Source organism: Pogoniulus pusillus, chromosome 23, assembly GCF_015220805.1.
Source record: "Pogoniulus pusillus isolate bPogPus1 chromosome 23, bPogPus1.pri, whole genome shotgun sequence".
In the NCBI taxonomy this organism is placed as follows: domain Eukaryota; kingdom Metazoa; phylum Chordata; class Aves; order Piciformes; family Lybiidae; genus Pogoniulus; species Pogoniulus pusillus.
Window position 1 is genome coordinate 9,250,505 of NC_087286.1, and position 23,339 is coordinate 9,273,843.

The following is a 23,339-nucleotide window of genomic DNA, read 5'->3' on the forward strand; positions in this document are numbered from 1 at the left end:
AATACATAGGTTTTTCTATCTACACATTTAGTTTAGTTAAATTTGGGGGTGAAAACAGCACCATTATGCTTGTTTGAGGAAGCAGAGGAAAGAAAAATACATAAAATATGCCATAAATCAAAGTATCTGTGGTGTGAATGAAACATTAAGGGAAGTGTAAATTACGTTGACTTTTAACCAAGTTTAATCCTTATAATGTAGGCTCAATTAAAAGACAGAAGACAATGCAAATTCTCTCTAAGGTCATTTATAGTTTGCTCTTTCATGACAATGACCAGTAAGGAGGCTATATGCTAAAAAAGAAATAAGAAAAAGATAAAAAAAAGATAGAAACAAAACTCAGTTAAAATGCTTATTGGAACTGAAAATTGCTGTTACAAGGAAATAAACCAGCTAAAGATAGTGTGCAAGAATTTCAGTTCAAATAGTCACTAGTCCAGGATGCACACTTGGTTCAAGCTTACTTTGCTTTTGTGGGAGAACAGTTGTGTTAATGGCACTTTCTTCCCCAAAAGCTAACTGGAGTTCTCCCTTTGGAGTTGCAGACCTACAACCTAAGAGAAGTGGCTTTTTTCAAATATGATAATTCTTCTTCACAAATCCTCCAGTGTTTGTTAGTGTTCCTCTCAACTGCTTTTCCATCTCAAGCATATCAGTAGATGTCTTTATTTCTACAGCAGCTTCATAAATGCCAGTCAGCATGAGGAAATATTTTTCTTTATTAGTTAAATGATGAGCCTGCTGTTGTCCCAAGTGTAGTGAATCACAGAATGTTAGGGGTAGCTAGAGATCTCTGGAGATCATCAAGTCCAACCTCCTGCCAGAGCAAGATCACCTAGGGCAGGTCACACAGGAATGCATCCAGGCGTGTTTTGAATGTCTCCAGAGGAGACTCCACAATCTCTCTGGGCAGCCTGCTCCGGTGTTCTGTCACCCTCACAGTAAAAAAGTGTTTCCTTATGCTCATGTGAAGCAGAAAGCACTTTTGTTTGCTTCAGACAGAAATGGACTCTTGCTAAGAAAATTTTCCTCTTATCTTCTGTAACAGTGTAGGTGTAGTGTATACACCCTAGCAGGGAGCTGTTGGAAGAGCTTCTGGTGGCTCACCAGTAGTGAGGAGACAGATGAAGCTCAACCCATACTTGTACTGGGTATAACCTAGTAAGATTATCAACAAAACTTTCAATTACAGTTGAAACTTTTGTTTCTAAAGACCTTTGTGTAACACAGAGTGAATTAAAACAAAAAGGCCAGTAATTTGTTTTGCTGTAGACTACCAGATGGTAATTACTATAGCTGATTTAGTAGCCTGGAACTGATTCAAAGTGGTGACCCAGAGGTGTTTAATTTCTTGGCATTTTGTCCTCAGGTTTTCTCTTAATCCATGATTACATTTCAACACCTGTTTAGAGATGGTTCAGCTTTGCCCTTAAATGGATTGGCAATGTGTTGTTAAACTCAAGAGGCTTTGCCAGCAGGACATCTCCTTTGGCAAAGGTAGCTTTTAAGCAAGACTTCATGAAGTCAGCAAACATTTATGTGGGTTGTTTTTCTCTTTGCATGTAACTATATAAAAATCATCATGTGAGATTAAAATAAAATTTATTGCATTTAATAACTTATGCCTTAAAAAAAAAAGCTATTTTTTGGAAGGGATTTATTCAAGTCAATGAGGTGAAGTAGCTCCTTAATTCCAGCTTTACAGGGTTTTGAGGTGTTCCAACTTACTGTACAGCATTAATGCTGATAGAAGTTGTGGGGAGCAAGCAATTGCAGGATGTGTGGCACGAGTGATTGCCAATTTGCTCTGTTTCTTGCTATTTCGCAGCTGTTGGGAGAACCAGAGTAGGGATGAAGCTCTTGACCTTGAGGTCAATTGGAAGCTTAGAAGCAGGTCAGAGGAGAGTAGATGGTAAAACAAGTATTCTGGGTGTATGCAAGTGAGCAAAAATAACTTGTGTCTAACAGGGTAGAGCCTGAGGCTCTGGAAACAAAATGTGCTTTGCTGCATGGTAGAAGTTTTGTATTTACTTAAAGTCACTTTAAAAAAATTGCCTTCAGTTGTCTGCTGTTCTGTGGCAGCCAGTTTATTCAGCTCCTTCAGAGCAATGACTGTATGCCTGCTATCCCAGCATGCATGTCAGAGGAGAGAAGTTCCAAGAGGAGATACTGCCTTCCAGATAATGGTACTGATCTGCTATGGTGTGAGTCTCACAGGATGCAAGCGGGTCCCAGGGAGGCCTTGCCTGGCCTCGGTTCCCCTCTCTGGGGATGTGGAATATACCCAGAAGATGGTGCAGTGGCCCAGGCTGCTGCTCTCCCAGCATATCTGAGTCTTGGGAACCACACTTCAGTTGCCCACAGGCTTGGTCACACCAGGTATCATTCCAATCAAAGCAAGATTTTCTGATTATAAAGGAACAAGTAATTCAATTCCTATTTATTTACTAGCTTGTTCTTGAGTAAACATGGAAAAATGCCAAGGAGAATTACAAATCAGAGTGTTTAAGGGTTTTTTTAAACATTATTTCTTACCATAACATGTTGAAATTACTGGTTTATAAGCCCATCAAAAGAGTGTTTTCTGCTGTGGTATAATGGCAGACATTTATATTGCCTAGAAATAACAAATTGAAAGTTGGATGTTACGGTAACTTTAATTTGATTCCTTTTTTTTTCTCCCTTTTTTTTTTTGGTACAGATTGTTCAAAAACACTGTACTCTGACAGAGTAATGAGGAACTCTTAGACAAATATTTCTCTTTAAGCCTATAAATTTATTTAATAAGAATTAATCTGAAGAAAGTTATTTCAATATACTGATTTTAAGTATGTTTGTGGCAAAGTTACCACTTAGCTGTAAATTCTGAGGGGGTGCATTTTATTTGTATCAGTCCACCCCCTAAAAAACTCAAATGTAAAGCTGATTCTACCACAAGTTCTGTAATGAAGATTCACATGTGGCCAGTACAGCAAGTTGTTTGCAATGTTTGCTTTATTTCTCCTAACCTCCAGTGTTTCTGAGGTAGACCAGAAAGCCAAAAAGATTAACTGGCAGGGGTAAAAGAAAAAAACACAAAGCAAAGAAACCCAACAAAACCTCATCACCCTTCCCAGAAGTCAATGAGAGTGACTGAGTCTTGCTCTGAAGTTTTTAGTTTCAGAATTAGTACAGTTTTAATAAATGCTGTATCTGGTGATTTTTAAAAAACAACAAGCAAACAAAATCCCACCCCAAAAAAAAAACCAAACCAAAACCAACCAAACAACAAACACCCCCTGCAACCAACAGAAACAAAACCAACCAAACAAAAAGCAGCTGCACAAAAAAAAAGAAACAAAAAAAAAAGCCCAAACATGAAAAAAGCAAACCCACCACAATGAAAAAGAAAAGGCCTTTAAAATGTAGTAGCAAGAATTTCTGTATTTCTCTGTGACTCCACTGCTGCTTTATCTTGGCAATCACAAATTTATTGATGCAAGATGATACTGATCTAAAGAGGAGCAATGTTTTTTTTTCAGTGTTCTTTATTCTTATTCGTGGCTAAAATTGGAAATATGTTAAGTGTTTGTCTGTCAGTTTTAGTTTTCTTTGACACTTCTGAATGGTTTTGGTTAAATGTGAGAGCAATCACAGGAACTTCCTTTCTGTGGTAGTCGGAAGATGATTTAGAAATTCTAATGGCAGCATTTTGTGTTTCTAATACAATTTTTTTTGTTCTATTTTTTTTGGGAAACACATTTGAAATCATAGTCTAATAAACTAGCATGTATTAGCTCTCTTCATTATTATTTTTGCTTAGCTACATGCATGTTACTTCTTTGGTGAAGAAAGAAAAATAGTGTATTTGTGTTACTGTTCTTTTCTCAAAACTTCTGAAACTCCTGCAAATGAGAACAAAGTATTTCTGATTAGGTAAGCTGGAGCTTTTCATTAGAGCAATTCCAAGCTTGGTATTTGTGGCTCCCCTTCCTATGTCCACTCCCAGAAGGACAAAAATGTGGATTTTCTTATGTTTATTATTTGTTATAGACCATGTATAATTGTGGTGGTGTGCATACTTTGAGCTGTTTGAGCTCTTAAAGAGGAATCATTACTGAATCTTGAGGGAGCTGTAGCTTGGAAGGGACTGTGTCTATATTGCCATTGTATTTAGGGCCCTAAAATGTTTGTACTGAGGCAAAATGGCTGCTTAAATTTATTACTTTGGAAAAGTGGAAAATTCTAAATGGAAATCTATTTTAGAATACTCTTCCTACTAAACCCAAATATGTTTGAAAACTAATAGTCCTCTTTGGGCAGATACTATTGAAAACTGATGAGGAATACATTGAAATGTGCTGATTTATGGTAAGGCAGAAGTTCTCTTCAAAGAAATCCCTCTTTTGAATTCTTCTCCAGTGTGTTTGTCATTTAGCCATACAGTTTGTGTCTGTGGCTTAAACCTTTACTCAGGTGTGTCCTTCAATTCCTCTTCACAACCTGTAGAGATATTTTGACTACTTTATTTTTGCTTTGCTTTGTATGTATACATTCTTGTGTGCTTCAAAACGTGCAGTCTCCTTTTTTGTGTGATTATGGTATCAGCCATTATAAACTGTGATTAATAAGATGAAAGGCTAATGTTGCCTTTGTTACCTGCATATGACTCAGTTTGCAGTGATAATCCATTTTCTATCTCTAGAACAACAGTACCACTAAATTTCATCCGTGTGCTTCTGACTAGTTTTCTTTGTTGTTCAGCTTTTGTGTCTCATTTTCATCTGAGCCACATTTCCAATTGTTCCGTGATTGACGTGCTGGAGAGATTGACAGTTACCCCCTAGTGCCTGCTGTCTGGAGATCCCACAAGCAATAATGGATTTTACACCAGAATTTAGCATCAAATATTGGCTTTCAGTGTCAAATGGGTTAAATTTAAATGCCGGTTAATTGTAGCCATTTTGAAATCATAGCCTTAAACAAAAGCATTTTTTGGGTATTAGTGTCTGAGTCCTGAGTATGCCACACAACCCAAATGTCTCCAACTTACAGCAGAAGTTAACTATTACATTTTAGGGCTCTTTGTTTCTTAGTGATGCAAATAATCCAAATCTGGAGAGCAGAAGGGAAGTTTCCATATGTGGTAGGGAATTCACGTTTCAGATAAAGCTGAAAGGAGAACCAGTGCTGAGCCTGATTTTGTGAATTCAGTGTTCTAATGTAGAAACTGAATATTTCCTCAGAGCCTTCACAGCTGCTCTTAATGGTAGGCCTCCCACACACATTTGTGTATTTTTTTTTTTTTAGATCCCATTCTACTAAAATTCCCAAAACCCACCCCCAAACCTCTTCCCCAGCCCCAAAACCAAAGCTGTAAACATCTGAGCTGTTCTCATCTGTTACATTCCAGCATCATAAAGTTATGTAAACTTCTTAAAATCTCCTCTCTGCTTGGTCAACACAAACGTGGCAGAGAAATGCAGCTTTTCTTGTCCTGTATCCAAATGTGGAGGCAACTAGAGAGTAAGAAAAGGTATTTTGGAAGGAGGTGAAGCCTTACTGATCTCTTGTGGGAGTTTGTCAGTTAGTCTTCAGGTGCACTGGCTTGTATTGGTGAGGTGCCTCCAAAATATACAACACTCTGCTCAGACCTGCATCGTTATTCTGTCCTATGTTTTCCCACCTCAGGTATCTTTGCAGGGGTAGATGCCAGTCTAAGGCAAAGAACTACTGTTGTGGTGGGTTTGGGTGACTTCTACCATTAGAGGCAGCAATGACTGCTTGACTCAGCTTTTCTTTTCAGATGTCTTATTAGTTTTTAATGAGACCAAGTTTTGTTCATATGTCTAGGATAGTAGTTGAAACTATAAAAATATTTACTGATATTTTTGCAATACCTCCTGCATGAAAATCGAAATCATTTTTTATATGTATGAAGTGGGACTGTTAATGTAGCAACAAGAAATTATTTTCTTGCTATAAAGAACTAAAATTAGATTTAGCCAATGCTATAATTCTGAATTCATATAATAAATGTTCTGCATGCCTGGAAATAACTAATAATTGGTCTATTTCAGCATTTCATTGTTTTTGAATGAGTACAGGAATCTCTGAAACTGCCAAATAGGAGTAAGAAAACTCTTCACAGCTCATACTTCAGCCATCTGTTTGTTCACACTGGAAAGCTTTTAGACTAAATCTGTAGTTACTAATTAATTACATTTTGGAAATATGTACCTTGTTGGGAGGTTTGTGATGGGACTTCTAATTTTATGTGTACATTTTCCAAACCGATTTTTAGGTTAGAATCTAATTCTTGGAGAAAAAAAACTTAGTATTATCTTTTCAGCACTTCAATAGCAATGTATAAGTTGGTTTAAAACAAGCAAACACAAACTCCAAAATAAAACATAACCAAAAAAAAAAAGGAAAACAAAAGAGAATGAGTTTTTGGAGCCTGCAGCTGCACCATCATTGATGCACACCAAGTTGAATACTGCCTAGCAATTGCTTCTGTTTGTCCTTGCACACACAACTCTAATGAAAAACTTTTCTTTCTTTCTTGAACTTCCAGATTGCTGTTGTGAGCAAAGTGAGAGCATGGCCTCCTACAAAGTTGTAGGCGGTGGTCAGAAATGTGGTTTTAATGATTTTACTTTGCAGGTTGTTGAGCATCATAGTCTATAATATCACCACAATTACATTTGAACTTTATTACACCAAAAATTCTGTATACTGAACAAATGCTTTCTATACTGCAAATTGCTGTAACTCAAGGAAATGAATGTATCTGAATTTTTTTGGTGAGGTTGAGAACTTTAAAGAGAGCCATTGCACTAACTTGTTTGTATAAGGATGCTAATGCCATTGCAACGTTTTCTTAAAGGATGCCAGACAATTATATGTAGAATATAAAGAATCAAAAATGAAGGCGAAAGAAGATGCCCTGGCTAAGGCTGAACTTGAAACACTTCAGAGTGAGTTTTTACCACTGTCTTAATAAACAAAGATGTAATGTGCTATACCTACTACATGAGATTTGTATGAGTAAGCATTTGTATCATCTTCTAAAAGACATGCCTTATAGATGATTCCTCTGCTGCTGTTAAAGTGAAGCTTTTCGTTTTGTGGCTAGACTTTGCAGTAGGCTGATGGCTTGTTCCTATAGAAGCTAAAACTCCTGTGGTAGTGATACTGTAGCAACAAAAGCATGCCTTGCTGGAAATGCTGCTTTGCACTAGAGGGAAATCTCAGATGTGTGAATCACAGAGTGTATGTTTTCAGAAGTGACCTCTTGCTTTTTGAGCATCCTGATATTCTCTAGGTCTATTAATATTTCTTTAAAATAATATTTAATACTTCCTTTGTGTGTATTGAATTGATTTTTTTTTTGTGGTAGCAACTGAACATGATTTAAATTTCCTGCTGTTGTTGAAATAAATGCCTTGAAGTCTTTACACTCCTGTAAAAGCCCAGAGAAGAACATTAGCATTTCCCTTAATAAAGTATTCAGAATAATTTATAGGTGACTTTTCCTTCCAGTTGCTTACTCCTGCTAATGATTAACCCTACTCTCTTCTGAAGACAATTTTAAAAGTTTTGTCTGTGTGTATGTGCTTGCTTTATTTACTGTACTTAAGTGCATGCGTTTAAGTTGCTTTTATACCAGCAAGTTTACTGAGTGAGCTACAATAATTTGCCATCTTTGAGTATGCATAAGCCTTTAGCACTTAAAATCCAGCTGCATTGTTTATATTTACCAAACAGCTTAATTCTGTCAAATCAGCAGAGATCCAGTTTCAGTGAAAATTTCCATTCCCAAATTATCCATAGCTGAATCTCTTCTGAGAAAATGGATAACATTCAGTACATCAGTGAACATCATGGACCCAGGCCAAATCTAGCAAAATACTGCATTTAATGGTTGTGAAGGAGGCCTGCTATTATGTTTGAGATACCTGCCATGAAATGGGCCCTTGAAAAGGGTCTTGACTTGGGTTATTAAAAACTTGTTAAATTGTCAGCTGCTAACATGTTGCCATTGTTCAGAATAGCTGGCATGTGTTCTTCCTTGGGAACTGCTGTTCCAGAAGGACTAGTTTTTGAAAATAGAAGTGCAAATGAAACTACAAAGTCCTGAAAATTGTAATGTCAACATTCCTGTGTTCCACTGGAGGAGCAGACAGGTTTTTCAGTATTTCTCTTCTGCCAGATGAGAGTCGCTGGCTGTTTTGTTACTTCCAGTAGAAGTGCCCACATGTGAGGTGCAGGTTTAGCACACATGCCCCTCCAGGCCGCCCCGACCTCTCACAGTAGCACTACTCTGTCCCCTGTCATGCTGCTGGATGTGACATGGTGACATTGGATGTGACCTTCATGTCTGCCAGGTGACCCAGCATCACTCATGTGAGCAGGGGCCAGTCCTCACCAGTCTCACTGGTTGGCATCCTGTCCTCCCTTGGTGTGCTTCCTGGCAAGGACCAAAAGGAAGGATTGAGAGTCACCACCTGTAATTAGCAGGCTTTGAAATTTAACGTGGAGTTTAATTTGGTCATTTGGGCAGCTGTAGCAGTGCTGTCGCTGGGCAGCAGAATCAGCTGTCAGTTACCTTTCTTACAAGGAAATAAGAGTCTCAAGAGAAGAACAAGAGCTGCAGCCATGTTACTGGGGGGGGGGCTGTTTTCCTGAAGGCTGCATGCAAAGCATCTCTCAAATTTGCTTATTTCAATATTATTCTGCATTGTCACTTCACAATTAGCATAGAAAGTTTGGAAGTCAGGAAGCATGTGTTTTGTTTTGCCCCCGTTCTTCTTAGAGACCATGGAATGTGAGTTCATGACAACATTCCCATCTGTCTAATTGGGTAAATGTATCTCTGCAGATTAGCAATGACCATTTTGCACTGCTTGTTTTTTTCATTACCTGATTACCAGTTTACTGCCACGTCTCTCTGCTTTCCTGCTGAAACTCTGTAGGCAGCTTGAACTCAAACCAGAGAAGGGTACTGAAGGAGGAAAATACAATTTTCAGGGTAGGAAAGGGTGCACAGTATTTGAGATGTCATTGAAGTGCTGTTTGTAAGGACTGTGAAAAAGTAGTGTCTTGGTAAGTCAGTGTTGTGTACAATTTTTGCTATATTTTTCTGGAACTTTTGTAGTGGTTTTGATCACTTCTCAGTCTGTTCAAATTTGTCATTAGTATCTTAGAAGCATGGAATCACAGAATCGTTCTGGTTAGAAAATACCTTTGAGATCATCAAATTCAATCATTCTCTAATTCTACTAAGGCTGAGGTTAAACCATGTCCCTCAGCACCACATCTCTTCCTCTTGCAGACACCTCCAGGGATCGGGGATTCAGTCACCTCCCTTGGCAGCCTGTGTCAGTGGTTGAGAACCCTTTCAGGAAATAAGGTTTTTTTTCTAATCCCTCAACCTAAACCTCCCCTGAAGCAACTTGAGGCCATTTGCTCTCATCCTATTGCTGTTTACTAGGGAGAAGAGGCCAGCACACACTTGGCTTCAACATCCTTTCAGGGAATTGTAGAGGGCCAGAAGGTCTTTTCCTCTGTCTCCTTTTCTCCAGGCTATCCATCCCCAGTTCCATCAGCCACAAACCTGACAAAAATTAGCAACTTATGATGCAGGCTTCATGGTTGTAAGAACCATGAAGGTTCGTATGGAATTTCAGGTAACTGGGTAGTTTAAGTAGAAATGGCTTGCCTGACATTTTCTGATGCCTTTCTGATGCCTTGTTTAGATACCCAAACCCAAAATTTAGAGTGCTTTAATTAACAAACTTCTTTTTCACTTACTTTCTCTTCTATAATGTCACACATATATAATCTTGTGTCAGAGAATGTTTCTGTAGCAATCAATAGCCCTGTTCTTCTAAGTTGTGGGATGTAGAACAGAGCATGTATTAACTGAGGAGTCATTAAACTGAGAAGACTTAGGCATACAGTGTCAGTCGAGGCAGATGATTGCCAGTTCTTAAGCTGGCAAATTTAAGTAGTTGGCAAGACAAATTCTACCAGCTCTACCAGTCCTCTCTTGCTCTGTGTAGTACTTCTTTCTGTTTGGGGGGAAAACACATTTATCTTTCTTTACCCTTAGCCTCAATAGTGTCCTTGCTTTCTGTTCTTGTTATATTTGCTTTCCCTTTACAAAGACACAAATCTGATTGTAAGGTATGCCTCTTCAGGGAACTAAGACCTGCTAGGTACTGCAAGTGAAGTCCATTGATGTACTAGTTACCTAACCATATTTGCTTTGTAAATCCAGCATTCTTGTCCTGACACACAAGGCACCTGGAACAATTTATAGCAAGGAACTATTTTGTTGTAAACCACCTTGAAAGTACTTTTGTGTGTGTGATTGTTTTGTTGGGTGTTTTCCCCTTCTCACCTCTCTCATTCAAGCTTTAACTGCAGTACAAAATGATTAGTCCCATGGCTGCATGACTGCTTTTCTTTCTGTTATGATGCCATACCTGAGTGCCTGCTGTGAAAAATCCAGACTTGAATACTTTGGACTGAATTAAGTCTTGGTGCTTCCCCCTTTCCAGGCAGCCTGGGGTATCACTTGTTGCTTAGCTAGCTTTCTGCATTATTTCATTAAACTTAGGAATAGAAGACATCACTAGGCTGTCTAGTCTAATGTGTTTATTTCAGATTCTTACAGGCAAGAATGAGCTAAAACTACTGATTCCCATGATTTGTCTTCTTTCACACATACTAGAGAGGCACATTAGCTTTTAGCATCTTCTTAGGCAAGTTAAAGTACTGATCAGAAAACCTTGAGGTGTCATCAGTTCTTTATGGTTTGTTCAGATAATTACTTCTACTGTCTTAATTTCAGTGTGGATTTTTGTAGCTTACAGTTGTTCATTATTAGCATTTTTTGATGCTTAAAGAAATTTATCTGTAGGTTTTCATGATATAAAGCATTTCTTTATCCCTTAGTTTCTGTGGATTTTCTCTAGTTAATTTTCTGGTGTAGTGGTAAGTATTGGACCCAGGGTTTGTATCCAGCGTTCTAGCATTCGTCATCTTTAGATTATAAAATCCTATTTCTCCCATTATTACTGCTTAGAGAATACAGGTTACCTCAGTTCCTATTGCTTTGATAGCTCCTTTCAGATCGCTTGTCCACCATAACTGCAAGGTTCCTTGCACACAGTCCCTCCCAAGTGCAGATTTGGCATAAGGTCCTTAACTGTGTAATTTTCAAAATTACTTCTGATGTGGTGGGTCCCAGACCACCAGCTAGTCCATATTCCTATTCTTCCTGCACTTCCCTCTTCACTGTGAACCACTTTGACCAAATTTCTGTCATCTGACTCTATACTGGAGATGGCTTTACATTTATTTCCAGTCAATTGACCAACACCTTAGGTGATTGTCTTTAGGATTAATGCTTGCCAGAACTCAGCCTTCACTTGCCTGCTCAGTAACGCTCTGCTTTTTGTGGTTGGCATGGGTGGGAATGTTCTGATCACTTAATTGCCACCTCTGCAGCCTAGTTGTGGTAACCAAGTAGCATCCTTTTCACTGACTGTTTTGGCTGGCCTGCTGAAAGGATTCTAAACTTGCCTGCAAGCTTGTGTGTGTTGTTTGAAATTGTTTCAAGAAGGCCGCATGATGCCTGATTCCATAAAACCTCCTCAAGATTTGATGGGAAGCATTCCACTGACATGCAGCATTCATTCTAACACTCATATTATTATGGAGAGGTATTTGGGGGGAATAGGAGGTTTTGGGAAGAGTAGGTACTCAGAAGAAAGTGAACAACATCTTGGTGTGTCTCCATTACTTCCAGTTGAACACATGCAGTGCCACAAGAGGAAATTGTCATTGAAGGTCACCACCTAGAATATTTTAGCCAGAGCATGTGTTTGCAGTAACTAGCAGGTGAACCATTGTTACTTATCCTTATGGGCCTTAACTCTGACTCAAAAAGCTATTGCATGTGCCAGCTTAGGGGGAAAGTGAGATCATTTTAATGTTAACATAAGTGATTTGATTATAAAAGTTACCTTTTAAAACAAACAAAAATAATTTGGCACCAGTATTGTCTTCAATAACATCTGAACAATGAGAGAAATTCTGATGAAGGCTTTGGGGCTTTCTTTTAGTTTAGGGTTTTTTGGTTTTTTTTTTTTTAATTTTATTTTTTTTGGGGTGGGGGGGCATATGCAATTCCATTATATTTGCTATGCATACCTGTAGAAGATTACTAAAAAATTCCAAATACAAATTGCTACTTTATATTTAATTTAGTAACTTAACAATTACAAGCAAAATTAAGAGGTTTTTTTCCCCCACAAAAACAAGTCTCTAAATAATGTGCATTCAGAAGGTTAAAGGCACCTTAGTCATTCTCTAAACTTTCATGACCTTTAGGCTTTTCCTGTTCTTTTGGACTTCCAAAAGGTGCCATGAAACTTTTCACAGAATCACTGAATACTAGGGGTTGGAAGGGCAGGTCACACAGGAATGCATCCAGGTAGGTTTTGGAAGTCTCCAGAGAAGGAGACTCCACAATCTCTCTGAATAGCTTGCTGCAGTGCTGTCACCCTCACAGTAAAATGTCTCCTTGTGTTGAGGTGGAATCTCCTGTGTTCCAGCTCATACCTGTTGTTCCTTGTCCTGTCACTGGACACCACCAAACAGAGCCTGTCACCTTCATCTTGACACCCACCCCTCAGATACTTATAGACATTGTCTGATCCCCACTTTTTGTTTTCATAAATATTCAGTTCCTAGGAGTGTGTCAAGTCCGTTGAGTTGTTTCACTCTGTTCCTGCACATAGTCATTTCACTGCTATTCCTGCACACAGACTGTTAGGAAAGGGAATTCTGCATGAGAGTCTGTAGGGAACAGTCTCTCTGTCCTCTTCAGGAGGTTTTTTCAGAAGGTTTCAATGGAAAACAGGCATTTCTCCTATGATGCTCAGAACTATTGTGCCATGGTTGCAAAGGCAGATAAGCTGATCTGGTGGCTTACTGCTGCTGAGGAGTGTAGTTCTTTTTCTTGCCTACTACCTTTAAATTACTTGGAATTTTTTTTTCTTTCTTTTTGAGTGCAAAAGAGTAATTTTCTACTAAGTTAGTGGATTGGTTTGCTAAGTGGTTGATTAAGGTCCCTTCCATCCTAAACTGTTCTGTGATTCTATGCCTGTCAAAGAACAAACGAAAGAGTGAAGAACAGATAAGGACAAAGTGGAGAACGGGGAAAACGGCAGCAGAGTAGTCCTTCCTTTTGGCTGCAGCCAGTCGCTGAATCAGCCTTTTTGGTTTAGGGACATCCAGTGCTTGTGGGTACAGCATGTTTTTAAAACAATGAGGAGCACTCAGGCTTCCCACTTGGCATACCTGAGGTTTATGGCTGCTTTCTGTAACTCAAGAATTCAAGAACAATGCTCAAGCTTCTTCTGATCTTCATCCTGTTTCCTCAATTGTGATCACTCTTAAAGCTACCTTTCAAGAATCTTATACAGGGAATATGTTTTCAGTTCCTGAGGTTTAGGTGGTGGTGGTTGTTTTACCACCTTCCAGTCCCCTAAGTTTGCTACTTCCATTTGAAGGACAGAGAGCAGAGAACAGTGATCATGTTGAGAATTGAGATCCAATCTTCCTAAATGTGTAAGTGCTAAAACAGAACTATTTGTAGTTACAGGAATCTGAGAACAGAGAAGCTGCCTCTTGACTCGGAAGCTTTTACTTGGCACAGCTGACCATAAAGTAGTACAAAAGTTCTTTGAAGCCAGCTGAACTTCTGAAATCTTCCAACAGCTCCCTGTGCTTTTGCCTGTACAAATCATAGTTGCCAGATGGCATAGCAGTGACAAGAGCTGACAGTGATGTTGAGGGTCTCATTTGGCTCTTTAAGGCATGGTTCAGATAGAAGAGAGGCTAAGTGGGTGCTCCTATTTAATTTTTATTGAAATGAAATTATAGTGTAGAACTCTAAAGTAGATTTTTAACAAGGAAACTGATACCACTTTCTCAGTGGAGATATTAATAAAGCATTAAGAGGTGAGGAGCAAGGTCTGCTTCTAAATTATTATTCTCTGCATTATTAGTAGCATTAATTTTTTTTCTACTTCTTTTCCACTTTTGTATAGAGGAGAAGAAGCCTAAAGTCAGGAAACCAAAATCAGAATTTCCTGCATACACATCTTTTGAGTTAAATGCATATACCCCGTCATATGATCATGGAGCTTCAATTGAAGAGATTGAGGAACAGATGGATGATTGGCTGGGAGGCAGGAACAAAACACAAAAAAAGAAGGTAAGTTCAAAACATTTCCTGTTGTATATTTGCAATGTTGGTTCTCTTGCTCACCTCTTGAGAAAGTGGAATATTGTGTGTGTACCCCCGCAATATTCATCTATCCTTGAAGTCTGGAGAAGAATTAATTGTCAGGCAGAGACATCATGGAAAAGATGGTATTGATGTTCAGTGTAATTTGTGCACTGATACTGGAAATCTTGTTATAATAGGGTGTCATTGATTAAAATATATGAAAGCACTCTGTGATCTCTAATATAAATACTATTCTTGTTCACTACAGATAAGTAGAACGTAATGCTCTCAAGTTTTATGAGGCTTGGTTCTTTCCCTTACTTTCAGTTAATATTTTACTTGCTAGAATAGATCTTTTTCTATTGGGGACAAAAAAGAAAGTCTTCACTTCTTAACACCCAGGTGTAGTTATCTCTTGATTATGGCTTATATACTCTGTGTGTTTCACCTGACATAAGACAAAGTCCTAACAATTTCACTTATGCTTGCAGTTTCTAGAGACAGGGGTTTGTAGTGGCAGTTAGCCTAATTATGTGCTGGGAACTTTTACAAATTGGCTTGAAAATGTATAATTTTCAGCCTAGAACTGACATACACAGGTAACAGAAGGAATGTTCCAAGACGGCAGATTCATTTGTAAATGTACCTTGTTTGTAAGACTGAGATGAGAGGAGTGGTGTGTTTAGGGTGGAGCTGGGGCAACACATTGACTTCTGTGTCAAAATAGTGAAATAGATTGCTGCTGGCATTTGTTTGATTCCTCTGTGCTGCAGATTTGCTTACTTCTTAGTGGTTTCCAAGTCTGTGAAAAATACATCCTTCCATTTTTAGCCAAGCCTAACATTTTTTACTATGATAATTTGAATTTGGCATAACCTGCTTAATCATCTACCACTCCTGGATTCCTAGGTTTCATGACACTTCAGTTGTCAGTTCTCTTTTGCTGTTTACTTTTCTCTTTCGGTATTATTTAGTACATCTACGTGATGTTTGCTTGTATATTTCTGTAACAAACCTGTTCTTCAAATGTGCTTAGCTTTTGATTGCTCTGCAAGGGATTGGCACTGAATCCTGAAACGCTGGAGCATGTTTTTGTGTTCTTGGGGAAAATAACAACTCAGCTCCTTGATTCTGTAGTTGAGAGCATAGGAGCAGTCGTTGCTTTGTTTACCTTGTCCTGGCACAACAAGCCCTGCTAAAAAATGCATCAAGTGACAGGACAAGAGGAAATGTCCTCAGGTTGTGCAAGGGGCATTTGTGTTGGGTATTAGGAAAAACTTCATCAAATAGAGGATTCTGAGGCCTTGGGGCAGGCTGCCTAGGGAGATGATAGTCATCATCTCTAGAAGTATTTGGAAGACACAGGTATGTGGTGCTTAGGGATATGGTTTAGTTTAGTAGTGGTGGGATTGTGAGCTCTAGGCAAATGCTTGGATTTGAACTCCAGTGGATTCTTCCAGCCTCAACGGTTCTGTGTTTCTATGATTCTAACTCAGTCTTTCTTGTAAGCCTCCTTTAAGTGCTGAAAAGCCACAGTAAGGTCTCCATGGAGCCTTTTGTTCTCCAGGCTGAACAACCCCAAGTCTTATTCTCATGGCAGAAGGGTTCCAGTCGTTGCATCTTTTTTTGTGGCTGTCTCAGGACACCTCAATGTCCTTCTCGTATTGAGGGCCCCACAGCTGAACCCAGTACTAGAGGTGTGGCCTCACACGTGCAGAGTACAGGGGGTAATCGCTTCCCCTGTCCTGCTGGTCACACTATTCCTGATCCAGGCCATGATGCTGTTGGCCTTCTTGGCACATACTGTTTCATCTTCAGCTGGTTATCAGCTAGCACCTCCAGATCCTTTTCCATGGGACAACTTTCCAGCTTTCCAAGCCTGGAGCATTCATGGGGCTGTTGTGACCCAAGTGCAGGACCTGGGACTTGGTCTTGTTGCATCTCATACAACTGGCCTCAGCAGACACAGTACCTACACCACTTATGAAACTTCTTTATGACCATGTACCATGTTCTTTAACTCCATTTGCTGAGAACAGTGTGAGCAGAACCAGCTGTATTTGAGAGCATGGAAATGAAGCAATGAGACTCGAGGGCTTTTTCTAGATAGGAAATCATCCTTACCCGGCATTAAACCGCATATGCATTGTTTAACATACTCATGCCAACTGCATCTAACTACAAAGTGCAGAAGAATTACGAAAAGCTCATTCTCATGCTGATAAGAAAGCTTTTCAAAGCAAGTACTGGAAAACTTTGTCTCAATTTGTTTTTGTTTTGTCACTGAGTGTTTGTACTCTCAGATTAGATCTTCTAGGTTGCTAGGAGGAGATAAAGAGCTTAATTTGCTTAGCTTGAGCTTCTGATTTTTTTTTCTTTATCTGTCACCAGAAATTCACTGGATAAAATATTCTATGCATGGCAGTTAGGAATCAAGGAAAGTTTAGAGAGAGTGTTACCATGGCCTTCCTTCTAGGTCGCAGTATTTTGTGGCCTGCATATAGTGTTAAACCTCTGTTGCATTTCTCTGTAGCCATCTAGCCTTTTATTTTCCTGTTCAACAACCTATCAGGTAGAGTTGGAAGGAGAAAGAGCAGCTTGTTAGAAGATATGTTTTGTTCCACCTGATCTCGTTCTGTCTTATCTGCAAATATTCATGCCAAGAATATGTATGTATTTCTGGAATGATTCTGTTGATGAATCATGGCCAAGTAATTTCTCTCCCAGTAGGATTTATCTCATGTCCTTTGTTCTGGTTTGATTTTACATGATTTGTAACACACGTTGTTTTCATGCGAGTTCATTGTTTGTGTGAATAATGTTGTTGTTGCATGAAAATCCTGGCCCTTGAGAAATAAATGGGAGATTTATCACTATCTTCAGTGGGACCAGGATTATAATTCCTTTTGGTTTACAGATTCTTCATCTTCTCCCACTGGAATCTCCTCCTCATTCCATATCATTATTTGACTCACTCATCTCTGAAGATAGAGTTCCAAGTTCTGCCTCAATGAGGGGTGGATACTTATGACCTTTTGATATTTGCTTGCTCTGTAAAGGGGAGATAAAGGCAGAGAAAGAGAGTGTCTGATCCCTTCCAGGTGGACCAGATGTATGGATAGAAAATCATGTTTCTCATTATTTTAGTTTTTCATGTTATCCTATGGCATTGCTTGGCATTTGGGCGTTTTTGATATTGCAAGAGCACCTGGATTGATTTTGCTAAAGCAGGAATAGTAAAAACTATTTTTGTGCACAGAACTTGAGAGGCTTAGATAATGTCTCTCCTGCATTTGCTACGCTTTACTTTTATCCTTAAATTAGGATTATTAAAAGTACCATGAAGCAAAAGTATACCTAAGCATTGTTTTTACAGAGTTCATTGGTAGGTGCTGGAAACAGAGTAGTTGCCATTGTTTTCCAGTTGTTGAAGGCGGTGATTATCTTATACTGAGCTTTTCTCTGGTTAAAATGCAGTTTGTGTCTTTATTTTTCCCAGCCTGGGCCATCAAAGCACTGTGTTTCATAAGTAGAATATTGATAACTGAGTTAGCTTTTTAATCCTGAAGGGTTTATTTGAAAGCTGGCTCTGGAACTTAACTTGAAATGTACAAAGGAGGTCTCTCTGCTTTATAACATTAAAAGGCAAAATGCCACAGCAATGATAAATTATTGTTGTTATTATTTGGTTAGTTTAAAAAGTATACTTTTGACAATTACATTTTAGTCATTTTGTAATCTTGCACATTTTGTAATTGCCACCTGCTCTCTTCTGCCTTGAATCATCCCACAGCTGTGCTGCCATGAAATCTGAGTATGCTTTTTCTTTAGTAGCAAATAACATGGTGCTTGTTCTAATCAGACATCATATGACAGATTACCTGAGTACAGTTTCTAGGCTTTTAAAAAATGTTAATTCCTGAAGCAAGCAGTTTGTGTAGTAGCAGGATTAAGGTGCTGTGTAAACCAGCCATACTAATAAATTAGTCTTTGAGTAAGAGGAGTATTTTGTTTTAGACTGCTGCCTGGGGTCATCTAGTTTTGTAATCATTTTCCAAGCAGTGAAACAAGCAGGATATCTGAAAAATATGTCTGTATGCCCAATCTCTCTTATTCCTGGGGTAGGTACAAGTAAGCTGCTAGCAGTCTGAGGTTCCTCATGGTGTCCTGCCGGTGTGTCTCACCCTAGGCTTGCTGTAGGTGGAGAAAGCAAATCGCTGTGTGCCCATTGAATTGAAGGCTCTATATTGAGACTGCCAGCAGCCATACCTGTTAGTGTCAGTTATGAAGCTATTCACTAGGAGCTAATCTAAGCTCATAATACATTTTAACCTAAGCTCCACACTCTCATCAAATGGTGATGACTTTGAGTCACTATTGATCTGGGCCATATTGAATTTAGTAACCCTGAGGTGAAATATCTCGGAATGCCATTACAAAACTCTTCAGCATTGTAGTGTCACTGAAAAGATACTCTGTTAATAAAAAAAACACCACCCCAAAATCTGCATTGGAGTGGTACTGAGAGGGTGAAATCAGAAAATTCCAGGCTTTTCTGAGGTTTATTATGCTTTGTGTTATTGCTAACATTTTAGACTCACCCTGAGTAGGATATTGGGAGTTGCATTTTGAAATAACTCTACAGTTCATATACTAGAGGTAACTCCTGCAGTTATCATGCTTAAGAGTTCTTAGTGTTAATGAAAAAGCTACACACACTTTAAAAAACAGGTGTTTGAATCTACTTATGTAATATCCTTAGGCTCCTGCATGAGGTGAACATGTACAGAAGAGTGGATGCAGGTTTCTTTTGTGCAGCAGAATGATCTTGATAAAATAGTGATGCTAACAATTGGAACAGTGTGGAGAAGGTACTGGGTATTAGAGAGATGCTTCTAAAACATTGGAACAGTCTGCCCAGGGCAGTGCTGGAGTCCCCATCCTCGGAGGTGTTGAAGCAGTGTGTGGACCTAGTGCTTAGGAACGTGGTTTAATGCTGACCTTTCAGTGCTGGGTCTAGGGTTGAACTGGATGAGCTTTGAGGGCTCTTCCAATCAGGTGTCTGCAGTGATTGTTTTGTCCTGTGTTTGTGAGGTAGCAGTGAACAGGACTTGATTTACCAAGAAGCACATGGGCACTTTGGTTGTTCTAAAACGTCTGTGTCACTTTTTTTATCCCACATCTGCATGGTAGTGGTTCTATTTCTCTTTCTCTTCCTCTGTACTAGCCACAAAGTCTTTAAGGAACAAAAGAAAAGCAGAAAAACTTGAGTTTTTCAAGTATCATACTTAACAGCCAAAGGCTTTGTTGGTTTCCTTTTGTTTCTTTATGTGGCTGTTGAACCTGGGCAGTGGAATTTTAGCCAATTAATGTATTTACCATATTTCTAGCCATGTATTATTTTGTTTAGAAACAATTCAAAAGGTCATAAATCTATTGTATTTACTTAAATGCACATAATAAGCTCGTTTTCATTCTTCTATCTTTTTTAAGCCACTGTGAACTTTACTGTGGGCTTGAATAGTTTTAAGGAGAGAATAAATGTGATTTTTAAAACTTTTTTTTTTCTAATGGAGTTTCTCTTGGAGAGGATGAGCCACATCCATAAATCTAGAATAAGACCTCTCTGCTTTTGTGCTGTGAATATCAAGTCATTACATTCAGAAATCTAATTTTGTCTGCAATATTAAATAAATTTGGTGAGTGTAATCCTCAGCTTCTCTTAAGGAAGAGAACAGTTATAAAGAGTATGATGATGTATTCTTCAACTAGCATCTCAAGTTGTTGGGTTTTTTCAGTTTTATGGCAGATACACACCAAAAAAGAGTTGTATTTGTAAATACAAAGCGATGAAAATCAGTTATTCTGCCTGTAGATTGTTAGGAAGAAGTCATTGTGATTTGGGATAAATGCCAGAAGTTGTAAGAGTTGAGCAAGAATTATGGAGTTGTGCCTAAAATAGGTCAGGAATATATAAAGATTGTGAATAAAAACTAACTGGGCAGCTGCTATGTAAGAATGGGAAGTCTGTCTTTCCTTTCCTGCCTTAGCTAGTTTAGATGGGTGAATAAAGCATTTATTTCTTCATTTATTCTTGGATCAATAGAAAGTAAAGGTGTATTTATAGAATACAAACACTTCAGTAATATTCTGCTTTCAAATGTACCATGCTCAGTCTGGCTAGGAATAGTTTGGGTGGAGAGCTGTTGTAATCTGTCCAAACAGGAGAGTTATGCTGTGAGCCTTTGAGGAGAATATTAAAAAGCATCTAAATGTTCTAGAGAAATGATTTGATGTGACAGCTAGGGAAAAAGTTTTTTGGAAACAGTATGTTTCACAGCACAACCAAAATTCAGTCTGGCTTGCAAAGGAAACAAACAGCCAAATACATATTTCCCTAAGGACATTTCCTAAAGATAGTAACAATATGTTATATAAACTCTTATACACTAGTTAAAACCCCAATCAGCCCTGCATATGTGTTGGATTAAGGCCATACAGTTGACATTTCCTTGATGTTTCCTGATGGTGATTGAGTTTTTAAACTTCCTGTCTAATTAAATATAGTAGCATAGGTTCTTGTCTTGTACAGACAAGAATAATAACCTACAGATTTCAACACCATGCTATAGATGCTGTGGTGTCAAATTTTAGCTTTCAGTAGTTTTTCAACTGAATCTATATCTCAGAAGAAGTGATTGATGTGACTTGCTGCCATAATTCAGTCTGACTGGTTTTGCATGTGTGCTTTCCATTTGTAGTCCTCAGTGTTTTAAGACTGTCAGTTGAAAACTACCCAAGAGCTGAAGTCAGTGGTGCAAAGTTGTCATCTCTGGACAGACACACAGTTTTTTAAATGCAACTCTGGAACCTCTGTTCAGGCAGAATTTCTTAAATACAGTGACTGTCCTTGGGATGTAAATTGTGAAGGAGGAGGGGAGGTTCTCCCATCGTTTCCAGCTGGGTACTCTTCTGTGAAAGGAAATTCTGGGGTTTGCTGCAGCCTTTGGACTTTCACAAGATGTGCATGCATGCATTTAGAGCATGTATTTACTTATAAAAGTAGCAAATTTGATGTGTTACATAGCATGAGAGTTTTCACACAGCCCCATTTGGGTGGTCAGAATGTTGATGGCCCCTAAAGTTCTCCTACTGGTGTTTTCTTTTTAATCACGAGTTAAACAGTTCACCTGGATTCATTATTTGGTTTAAATACACACACGGACACAACAACCTTGCTGGGAGAGAATGCCGTGGACTGCAGGCCATCAGTGTCTCTGAGTTAGCCACAGCTGAGCTGAGTTGACTACAGGTGTGTCCCATTAGCATCACACTCTCACTGTGAGGGGAGAAGTGTGCTGAAGAGAGGGGACACTTCTGCTCGGGTTCCTATTCCTGCTCGGGCTCGTCTGGAGACTGCTCCTTTTCCTTCTGCTTTTGAGAATTGCCTTTCTGGATGCTGAGACTGCTGCACCTTCAATGAGCTGAGTATAACTTTGCATACTTTTTATGTGCTTTGGTATTAGTCTGTTTAATTTTCATTTCAACCTGTGGATTGTCTTTTCCTGATCCTTCCTTCTCATCTGGAGAGGAGTGATAGAGCAAATGCTACTGGCTAAATGTAGACAGATAATACTTCAGTTGTTGTAATTTTCTAGGTGATAGTTGTAATTCACATTGAAAATATGAATTCCAAGAGCTCTGGAAAGAAATTAATGTCAATAGAGAATCTAGGTACTAAGTGAGTAACTTCTAGTGTGTGTGTGTGTTTGGTGGGGGGGGCCGTTTAACTATATACCAGTGCTGGTTGAATATAAAGTCATGGAATGGTTTGGTTTGGAAAGGACCTGAAAGATCAGTTAGTTCCAGTGTTTGAAGCAATAAGTGATTACTAGCAGAGTAAGGTGGCACTGCCGTTGAAAGAGTTTAGTTGCATTTGATGTGGAAGGAAGAATGTTACTCAGACATTAACTGTGGTATTGAAATGCTTCTGATGGAGACAGTCAAAACTAGATTGAGGAAGGTAGGGGACAACCCCCTCTGATTTTGGATAAGCTGTTTAAGCTGAATGAAAGCAGGAGAAAGAGATTGCCAGCAACAGGCCAGTGTTAAAGTGACAAACCCAGAAGCCGTTGAACTAAGGTCTCTGTATGCTAATGTGCTAGGAAGCAGGACAGGAAAACTGGACAAAGGACTGGAGAGACAGAACGAGGACAGCACTGCAGAGCAGGCAGTCAGCAGGGTTAGCTGTGCAGTAATATCTTGTTCATTGTGACGCAGTCTGGGAGGCTGGGGATGATTTAGAGCATTGATTGCAATTAATACCACATGTTAATGTTTTCAAAACACCCATAACAGGCCATGTTACACCACGGTGGATTAAAGCAGAGCATACAGCCCAGTGCTGTTAAATATTTGAGGCTTGCTAAGCCTGCTTAGTGTTTCATGAGACAAATAATAACCTTGCAAGGAAAAACACTCCTTACTAATAAAGACTAATCACACACATTAATGTGTCTGCATGCCTTTGGGCTCATCTTATCTAGTGAATTTAACAGCATGGCCACAGATTTTTAATGTATCAAGTAATTAGGGGGAAAAAAGTTGCCAGTTGCATTCTTAGGGACTTAAAACTTACTTAATGAAGTTTATGAAAATAACAAAATTATTTTTCCTGAAGAATTTATTAAGTTCCTTATCAAATGGAAATACTTTTCCAACTGCATTTAAAAATCCAAGTGCAGTGGGTGCTTCGAGAAGGAATTAAACCCCATGTATTCCCTTTCTCTGGGATTTTGTCTCCACAATAATGTATCACAGGCCAAACCTCATTACTTATTCAACCTATAGTTTATTTGATCTGCATGCCTGAGTGTCCTACAATCAAATCTACTGAAGGGCTTCTCACTTTTTTCTATGTTAAAACAATTGCCATGAAGCAGCTAGCAATTAAAACAATAAATGAGTTAACACTTTCTGCTAAGTGCTGCCATTGAAGTTGTAACATGCAATTAAAAACTACATTTTAATTTCTGTTCAATTACATTGA

General features: G+C 38.8%; 1 protein-coding gene across 2 annotated transcripts in view; it reads left to right on the forward strand.

Moving 5' to 3' along the window:
- DNAJC1 (DnaJ heat shock protein family (Hsp40) member C1) overlaps positions 1–23,339 on the forward strand; it is a 100,730-nt gene that overhangs the window by 52,205 nt on the left and 25,186 nt on the right. For both annotated transcript variants that reach the window (XM_064162524.1, XM_064162525.1), the window contains exons 7-8: positions 6,869–6,959; positions 14,109–14,275. In XM_064162524.1, the coding sequence (XP_064018594.1) occupies positions 6,869–6,959; positions 14,109–14,275 (258 nt within the window). The remainder of the gene's footprint in view (positions 1–6,868; positions 6,960–14,108; positions 14,276–23,339) is intronic.